The sequence below is a fragment of the Olea europaea genome, chromosome 22, assembly GCF_002742605.1.
Source record: "Olea europaea var. sylvestris chromosome 22, O_europaea_v1, whole genome shotgun sequence".
In the NCBI taxonomy this organism is placed as follows: domain Eukaryota; kingdom Viridiplantae; phylum Streptophyta; class Magnoliopsida; order Lamiales; family Oleaceae; genus Olea; species Olea europaea.
In genome coordinates, this window is record NC_036258.1 from 14,017,840 (window position 1) to 14,027,384 (window position 9,545).

General features: G+C 32.6%; 3 protein-coding genes across 4 annotated transcripts in view; 1 reads left to right on the top strand and 2 right to left on the bottom strand.

Annotated features, from left to right (window-relative positions):
• The first annotated feature begins 1,140 nt into the window (after positions 1-1,140).
• On the top strand, positions 1,141-5,707 carry LOC111371780 (AT-hook motif nuclear-localized protein 9-like). Its single transcript, XM_022993932.1, has 6 exons — positions 1,141-1,222; positions 1,689-2,299; positions 3,249-3,316; positions 3,720-3,851; positions 4,718-4,879; positions 5,120-5,707. The coding sequence occupies exons 2-6, from the start codon at positions 1,792-1,794 to the stop codon at positions 5,348-5,350; spliced, it is 1,101 nt and encodes a 366-aa protein (XP_022849700.1). The 5' UTR covers positions 1,141-1,222; positions 1,689-1,791; the 3' UTR covers positions 5,351-5,707.
• Positions 5,708-6,080: 373 nt separating this feature from the next.
• Positions 6,081-9,545, bottom strand: part of LOC111371783 (probable phospholipid hydroperoxide glutathione peroxidase) — a 24,431-nt gene continuing 20,966 nt past the window's right edge. The window contains exon 7 of the mRNA XM_022993936.1: positions 6,081-6,454. The gene's annotated coding sequence lies outside the window, so the exon portion shown is untranslated. The remainder of the gene's footprint in view (positions 6,455-9,545) is intronic.
• Positions 6,081-9,545, bottom strand: part of LOC111371782 (probable phospholipid hydroperoxide glutathione peroxidase) — a 14,395-nt gene continuing 10,930 nt past the window's right edge. Inside the window, exons 2-7 of one of the 2 annotated variants that reach the window (XM_022993935.1) lie at positions 8,075-8,151; positions 7,676-7,737; positions 7,050-7,168; positions 6,654-6,821; positions 6,509-6,562; positions 6,081-6,454 (exon numbers count right to left, since the gene is read on the bottom strand). In XM_022993935.1, the coding sequence (XP_022849703.1) occupies positions 6,530-6,562; positions 6,654-6,821; positions 7,050-7,168; positions 7,676-7,737; positions 8,075-8,151 (459 nt within the window). In that variant the 3' untranslated portion in view covers positions 6,081-6,454; positions 6,509-6,529. Of the gene's footprint in view, positions 6,563-6,653; positions 6,822-7,049; positions 7,169-7,675; positions 7,738-8,074; positions 8,152-9,545 lie in introns of both variants that reach the window. The other variant, XM_022993934.1, reaches the window with a different exon arrangement.

Below are 9,545 nucleotides of genomic sequence, written 5' to 3' on the forward strand. Positions count from 1 at the left end.
TTATTTGAGATTTATTTATAATTTTGTTTTTTTGAAAATTTTGGGATGATGGTTGCAGTCAATAACTTTTTTATTTTTTATTTTTATCTTATTTAATTGATAGTTTATATTTGTTATTTTATAATTTTTTATTAAGAAAATGAACGGTAAAAGATATTTTACACTAATAGGGACGTTTTGTGTTATTTTCAAAAGGCATGGAATTTTCGATTGTATAGCCAATAGGTAAAAGGAAATGTGTGTACAGAAATATGACTCACAAAAATGTCACATACATCACACAATAGGGGCGAGGGATTTTTTTGGCATTTTTTTATCACAACTTGGAGTTTACACGTTGTGAGTATCTGGTTGAATTTTGTGAGCCATTTTTCTATATGAATGACTTTATACATAAGTAAAAGGTCAATAGAAATGTAACTCACAAAAATGTCACATACACCACACATTAGGGGTGAGGGATTTTTTTGGCATTTTTTTATCACAATATGAGGTTCACACATTGTGAGTATTTGGCTGAATTTTGTGAGCCATTTTTCTATACGAATTACTTTATACATAAGCCCCCGTTTGGTTCCCATTATTTTCTCATTAAAATGAAAAATATAATCGTCATCTATCATATCAAGCCATCAAATTTGAATTTTTATTTTTTGTGTGAGACCTATAACAGTTATATTTTTCATTCTCATTCTTCTAAAAATGAAAAAACAAACGGGGCCAAGTAAAAGGTATAGTAATGTTTATTCATTTTATAATTAAAAATTGATATAAATTATGTTCCTATTTAGCCCCCTTTATAACTCATCAATTTAATATAAAATTTTATTTCTCCTATTTTCAATAATACAATTTTCAATAAAATAATATTTCACGTAAATCGAAAATTTTTCATTCTTTTACAATTATTCATTTTTCTAAAATATATTATTTTCTTCATTATAAATTCAAATAATGAAAGTCAAACGGCATGATTCCTATAAAATATTTGTTAAAATTAAAATTTTGCGTTCAAAAAGTTGTTGAAAACAAAATTTTACAAGCCCTAAATAGGGATTCCTTCAACTGCAGTTACTGCACTATTGTTTCCGATAAGGACATGCTGGTACTTAGGTGCATCCAACTGTCCCCCAATAGTTTCAAAGTCAGTCAAAATCCTTACAACTTACAACATCCCCTGACTAAACCCCTCTTCAAACCCTAAACTATTCAAGAAATAAAGGTGCCTTCATCTTTCTTTAATTCAAAGCTCTAATTTTCCTGTTCACTTTTGTCTTTACCCTCTCTCCCCCTCTTTCCCAAAACTTCCGTTTCTCTCTCTTTCACACTTTGTTGCATTCTAAAAATCTAGGGTTTTGTTTCCTTTTTTGCCTTTTTTCTTGATGGGTTGTGTTGTAGTTCAAGAACAGTTGGGTTCTACAGTTCATTTGAGTGAAAGATTTTCTACATTTTCAGAATAAGTTTTGATGCGTGTTCTTGGGGTGTAATCTGTTTCAAGATTCAAACCTTTTGGGTTACTTTTTCTCTTTTGGTCTTCTTTGTTTGGTTAAGATCTAAAATTTTCTGTTTTCTTGAATTTTTATTGGCCCATGCTAAATGAGTCCGTTCTATTTTAGTGTTTTAATTTTTAGAGTTCGTTTTTCCTCCCTTTTCTTGGGTGTTTAATTCTGATTTCTTTGGTGTGTCAGTTCCAAATTTGCAGATTTAGTCCGGAAAGGGGAAAGGCCGTATTTTTGCAGGGACAAAATTTATAAAATTTGATCTTATTGTGAAATTTAACTAAGTAAATGAATGGATGGAAGAGAAGGAATGTCATTACCTGGTTCAGCTTCTTATTACTTCAATAGAGGAGGAATTGGGGGGTCTGGGGGTTCAGGACCAGGTTCTAATGCACCGGCTGCTGGTGGAGGGTCGGTACCGGGAACTTTACCTGCCAGTGGTGGGATGCATACCCCAAGCAGGTTCAATCCTGTTTCGAATCCCATTGTTCAACTTCAACCCAATGTAGGTGCTAGTGGGAGTGCTACGAGTGGTTCAACATTTCACGTTGAGAACCCATCTCCCATTTTCCCCCGCCGTAGCATTACCAGGGGTGACTTCTCTAGCGCTTCGACTAGTGGTGATCCGGTGAAGAAGAAGAGGGGTAGGCCTAGGAAATACGGTCCCGATGGGGCTAACATGACATTAGCATTGTCTCCAATGTCTGCCTCCACATCTTCCACGGGAGTTATCGCCCCAGGTGAGAAAAAAAGAGGGCGGCCGCCTGGGACTGGATGGAAGCAGAAGCTGGCGCCTCTCGGTAAGTTTTGTTTTTGTTTTTCTCTACATAATTGGAGTTAATTACAATATTTCATATTTGACTATATGTTTTAGATCTTTATTTATAGTCTAATCACTCTTTATATAGTATTTTGTTTGTAAGGTAAGAGCATTTTCTCAGACAATAAGGAAAGAAACTCTTAATCAGATCATGTTTGGCTATCTTAGAAAATTTACTTGCGAGTGAAATTTACTTATTGGCAAATTAATAGTTTTTAGAATAAATAAAATTAAATGTGAACTGCAGGGAACTTGAAGTCTGGGGGAATGCAATTGATGCTAGTTTTATTTTATGCCCCCTTTTGGCCACCATTAAATTCTATTTCATTTTTCTCTCTTATTTTCAACCATATAATATTCCATAAAATAATATTACACGGACATTGAAAACTTTTCTTTCTTTCTCAACTACTCATTTTTAAAAAAAAAACACTATTCCACCCATTTTCATTTCCATAAAATGGGGGCCAAACGGGGTCATATTAAGCCCCCAAGTTGTGGTTGATTGCTGATTCCTTTTCATTCTTGTTCTTTTTGAATGTGCACCTAAATGAATGGTTTTTGCTGAAGCCACTGGCACATACTGCAGTAGTCTAACTGGTTTTGTTGATTGTAAATTTTGATGCTTTGATTATGAAAGTTGAACACAAGGATATACTCTCTTCTACGGGGATTAAAATATATTCCAACCTCTCATTCCTGTCCCCAGTAGGAAAAATACTTAAGAAAAAGACAACTAGAATGGGAAAACAAAACCAGGAAATTCTACTTGTTCATAGCCCCTGAATTTTAGATCAAAAAATCTCTCTTTTAGCCACGTGTAGATTTAAATAGATATATTTATTTTATTTTTTTATTATTGTTATTGTTCTTTTTTGTGTGTGGAGAAAGAAAATCATGTGTGTAAAAGATTTAATTTCTTTCATCAGGTGAATGGATGAACAGCTCAGCTGGATTAGCTTTTACTCCACATGTCTTACATATTGGAGTGGGAGAGGTATGTTTCAAATTCTTTATCTTCATCTCTAATATTTATAGTCTCCCCCATCAATAGTTTTTGATAAGTTATAAGCATTCCATTTATTTAGATCTATTATGAGGTCGATATTCTTTCAACGGTGCAATTATTTTGTTATACTTATATTTAATGTTTGATGGTGAAATTATTTTGTTATACATGTGTTTGACGATATGGCTCCTGCTCTTTTTTCGTTATTGTGTGCAGTGTGCCTTATTGGACATATATTGTTGCATGAAATGAGCATGTATACATATGCAATTGGTAAAGCTATGGATCGATTATTTATTCAATATTATAAGAATTCACAAATAAATTGTTTGCATCACTGATCACATTCTATTGCAGGAGAAGTGATTTTATTTATAATTTTTTTCCGCAGGATGTTGCAGCCAAAATATTGGCTTTTGCACAACAGAGGCCAAGGGCTTTATGCATCTTGTCGGCTAATGGATCCATTTCTTCTGTGACTCTGCGCCAACCGACCACTTCTGACGGAACTGTCACATATGAGGTTAAGATTATTTTAGTGCTTTCTTACTCTTAAAATCAGAGACATCAGAATTATTTTTTTTAATCATTATTCCGCTTTAGAATTGGTTAAGTGGAACCATATAGACATTCGACTATTAAGTGATGTTGTATGGTTTCACAATTGATAGTTATTACTTTGTTTCACCAAACTCTATTAATCTAATGTTTTAAACTTACTCTGTATAGAATATATTGTTAAAGTGCTTTTGTTGTGGCATTTCTGAATTACTATGGTTTTTGCATCTATTTTTGAAAAGTAAAATGTATTTTGATTCTCCATGAGCTCTTGGTGATGAGAAATAAAAGCTTATCTACATGACTTTTATGTTATCATTTATATGTATTTTGTAAGAACATGCATACCAGCGAATTCAATGCAATTGGAAAAATTCTTTCCAAAAAAATGTATTTGTTTCTTTCCATTTTGTCTAGTTGGTTGCTTTACTAGCAGAAACTTGAATTCCATCGTAAGCTATTTTCGCAAATGAAAATAGAGATGATAAACTTTATGTCTAATCACAAAACAGACAACTTTTCAGTGATGTCTGATTACTGTCTAATGTTTTTCGTTTATTCTCTTGTAAGTAGTTTTTCTACCATTTTATATTTGTTCCTTCTGTGCGACTGTTCATATCTTTGTGCTGGACACTTCATTATCAAGCTCTGGATCCAATATCTGTAAATTCTTCTCAGATTTATCCCCTGCTAATTACTATACTTGGAAGTAGCGTTATCATTAATCTAAGTTGAATTTTTATCGAAAAACATTCCCTGAACTTTTTGGCCATGATGATTCTCTATTTAAGAATATTTTTGTTTACCTCATGTCTTACTACTTTCTTTTAGGGCCGTTTTGAGATATTATGCTTGTCGGGGTCTTATTTGCTTGCTGAAAGTGGTGGTCCTCGCAATCGGACTGGCGGTATAAGTATTTCGGTTTGTAGCCCCGATGGACATATTATTGGTGGTGCAATTGGTGGTAACCTCATTGCCGCAAGTTCAGTGCAGGTATGGTTGTGAGCACTTGTTAATTTGAGATCCTGTTTGCCTAAGCTTTTAAAGTTAACTTATAAGATTTAACATAATTAACAATTACGATACTTATTTTAACATTAATGTAATAGCTACTTTCAAAGTACCTTTTGTTGAACCTTTTTAGCTTTAGCGAAAAATGCTTTTATTACCTCTGCTATCATAATTCATACGGTAGAATTATTTTGACATGGTGCATAATCAATGTTTATATAGGTGGTTGCATGTAGCTTTGTATATGGTGGTTCTAAGGCAAAGGACAAAACAGTCTCTGAACCAAAAGACGAAAAAATTCCTGCAGACGAGTCTGCTGAGAAGTCGTTAACCCCAGTTAGTGCTGCTCCAAGTCAAAATCTCACTCCGAATTCTGCAACTGTCGTTTGGCCACTAGAGACACGTCTTAATATGAAAAATTCGCAGGCGCAGATTGACTTAATGCTCGGGTGATACAAAGCTACAATACCAATATGGTAGTTTTTGTATATCGTTGTATATGAAATGTGCCCGGGAAATTAGCCAAAACTCAGTCTGCTCTTGGGTAAATTGTGGGTTGTGCTAACATATCGAAATAGAGTTTGGATGCTAGGTTCTTAGGTAGCAATGGTGGAGACTTAAGGTTGTACTTGTTGGAACTGATGGAACTATTAATATTTGTAGCAGGTTAATTATGTTCTATTAATCAAACTGGATTCTCTTGATTACTTGGTGGGATTTCTTTCTTTGGTCACCATTCCTGTTGTAACCTGAATCTATTTGCAGTACCTTTTGGTGATGCATTATTAACTATTCTTATTTTTCTTTTTACCAGATTGTTACCTCTGTTATTTAGCATATGTTTTGCAGAACTTATAATTGCTTCCATGCTTATTACACTTTGTTTCTGTAAGACACACTCAACTTTTACTTCACTTATAGCTTCCGTTTGGTATTTATTTCATTACATTTCATTTTTTTCTCTACTATTTTCAACGACACGATTTTTTAATAAAATAATATTACATGTAAATCGAAATTTTTTCCTTCTTTTTCAATCGATTATTTTTCAAAAAAACACTATTTCACCCATTTTCATTTTTCAAAATGGGGGCCCAAATGGGGGCATAATTTAATAAAAAGTGGTACCAATGCAAATAATTCCAAACTTTCAACTCTAATAGCAAAATGTACCAAACAAATAGAACACCACCGTTTACAATATTCGAGCTCTTATTTAATAGAGAAGAATCTTAAACAAAATACAGAATGGAAGTTTTGAACGCTTAACATAGAAAACATGAAGATAATACTGCTAATTGACATCCTCATCAGGATGTTTATTACTAGTAACTGAAAGACATAACAAGATGGCTCTAATGCTTAGGGGATGTTTATTACTAGTAACTGAAAGACATAACAAGATGGCTCTAATGCTTAGGGGATGTTTATTACTAGTAACTGAAAGACATAACAAGATGGCTCTAATGCTTAGGGGATGTTTATTACTAGTAACTGAAAGACATAACAAGATGGCTCTAATGCTTAGGGGATGTTTATTACTAGTAACTGAAAGACATAACAAGATGGCTCTAATGCTTAGGGGATGTTTATTACTAGTAACTGAAAGACATAACAAGATGGCTCTAATGCTTAAGCCTTCTCGAGCAGCTTCTTTATGTCCTTCTGCAAAGTACGAAGGGAACAAATTTTCAGTTCTTGATTACCTTGCCAATGCATGAAATTGAGATTGCCAGATAGTATGGATGATATTTACCTCGATGCTAAGAGGAGATGTTGTGGGAGCATAGCGATCAACAACACGCCCCTCTTTGTCAACAAGGAATTTGGAGAAGTTCCATTTAATACTGTCCCCCAAAAAACCCCCTTTGCTCGACTTGAGGAACTTGTATAGTGGAGCAGCATTGGAACCATTTACATCAACCTGAACCAAGAAAACACGATCACGGTCAAAACCCTGTCAACAAATTCATCTAATAGACATATATCATCCTCTTTTTCATCTTAATAATCTATATTGCCGTCCACAAAACAACCTTCATATCAACTTTTTGCTAATGCGCTTGTTTCCCTTTGTCATAATTAAGATTGTTTGACTGAAGAAATAGTTCATTTATAAAAACCTAGAAATAAGCTCCTCAATGATTATTACCTTGTCAAATATGGGATACTCGGCCTTAAATCGGGTGCAAGCAAACTGTTGAATCTCTTCATTAGTGCCAGGTTCTTGTGAGCCAAACTGATTGCATGGAAATGCCAGAATCTCCAAACCTGTGCAATAGGCAAATAACAATTCATAAATTCTGGCACTCAAAAAAACAAAATAGGGCTTTAAAAGTTATTACGTTTCAACTTACTACTGGTTATACCTTTAAATGGAACAGTAAAACGTGAAACATTTTACCGAAAACTTACCAAAAAATGCACTTGGATGTAAAAACAGAAATAGATTTATTTTCACGTATTTTTTGTCATAATTATTGGTTGTAAGTTCAAAAGTATCCCAGTTTATTAATCTGGCAACTTCCCATTTTTGTTGTCAATTTCAAGTATATATACTAGTATACTTAATGAGATAAACATTGATTTGAGATATTCCACGCTATAAATGAAATTCCCATCTACACTTTTTTCTCCTAAGCATCCAAATTTTATTTCTTCTTTCAACTCTCTTTAGTCGCATGAATATGAAAATTCAGCCCAATGACAAAATAAGTAAACTTCACAATTATTGTCCAAGTGCACAATCAAAGCGAAGAAAAGCAAACCAAATCAAACCTTGATCCTTGTACTTCTCATACACCTTTGTCAATTCCGTGTAATTTGAATTGGTGAGACCGCTGCAGCAAACAAGGAATAAGATAAGTTTCTTCAGAAAAGAGCGCAAGAATAAAAATAGGCCACTGAATAAATATACAGAAAATGCAATATTTAATACAAATGAAAAATAAAAACATGGAAATTGGCTTGCAGGGATACCAATAAAAACTGGCTTATTTCTATCACCTTATCGAGTTACAGACTTCTTGTCTTTCGAAAAGAAATTATTGCAAAACAAAATCATTCTTCATTATAGAAGTATTTATTATTATATATTACGATATCCATCGAAAGCATAAATTGAGACTTTTCTGCAAAGAAGAAGAAAAAAAAGCAATCGAAGAAGCTACCACACACCACTGCGATGCAACATTGACGATTAATAGGACCTTTCCTTTGTAAATGCTCAAATCAACGTCATTCCCTTTAGCATCCTGCAACCACAAAATTACAGAACAATAGCAATTTACATTAGATAACATGTTTCATTGAGGTATGCTAAGATAACAATGGAAAAATTCATTCACATTCAAAAACATTGAGACAAATTCCAACAATATTTACGAAAAATAAGCAATTTAGCTCCAACTAAAAGCCAAAATCCATTCCAGACAAGATAATCCTTTTTTTTATTATGCTACAATAAATGAAGGCAACTTTAGGGGCATGACGTCAAACTATGAGAATCCTTTTATGCACACACAGCATTAGAAATATGTCATGAACATATCCTATTTTTGCAGCACGTAATACAAGGATGGGGTAGGATTTTATAAGCGTTTTACATCATAAACATTCCAAATAATAGTATAAACTAATGGTACTTTTGGTGCGTTGGACTAGGCCCCATCACAATAAACGATAGATCTCTTGTCAATGGAGTATATAAAAATGCAAAATTAATTGTTCCAATGGTTATTGGACGTATATCTATGTTTTCGATTGCTTACTGAAATTTAAATGTTGAGTTTTGATCACTGAACTTTGAAAAATGTTGTACGTTACTCATTGACATAACTTCCGTCTCAAACCTCTAATGGAATTGATGACATAGCTGACAACGCACATGCCCCATCACATCGTTAAACTTAGAGATAGTCGAATTTTGACCACTAAATTTTGAAAAATGTCTTCTATTACTCACTAAACTTTGAGGTGATTGAATTTTGGCACTGAACTTTGATATATTCGAACTATGCCCACTAATATCTAAAAAACCTTTTCTATTACTCACTATAAATTTGGATATTATTAAATTTCTATTTATCTCCCTTTAAAACAAAACTCTTTAATTTTCATGGTCATTTTAATCATTTTTACATGTAAACTTAATTTTTTTTTCATTTTAACCACTCATTCTAAAAAAATCACTATTTAAAACTTCTTTTTTTAAAAAATAATGACCATCAAATAGGGGCTAAAATCCGTTGTTAAAATTAAAATTTAATTTAATTTTAATAATAAATATATTGTGCGTTTCATTGCAATTAGTAGTTACTTCCTTTGCACAGCTTTGCAAAACGTCTTCTATTGTTCACAATAAATTTGAATTTAATTAAAATTCTTTATTAAGATTTGAATTTTATTTTATTTAACAATAAATTTATTGTGTGTTTTGTTGTAAAAAATTCAAATATTATGATGATAATGGCTTAAAATTCTACAAAATAAATTAAAATTAAATTTAACTACTTTGTAATTGAGTAATCATTCTTAGTGGTATAGACAATACTTGCAAGACAATGACTACTAATTGCAATGAAACACATAATATATTTAATGTTAAAATGAAATTAAATTTGAATTTTAACAACGAATTTTAGCCTTT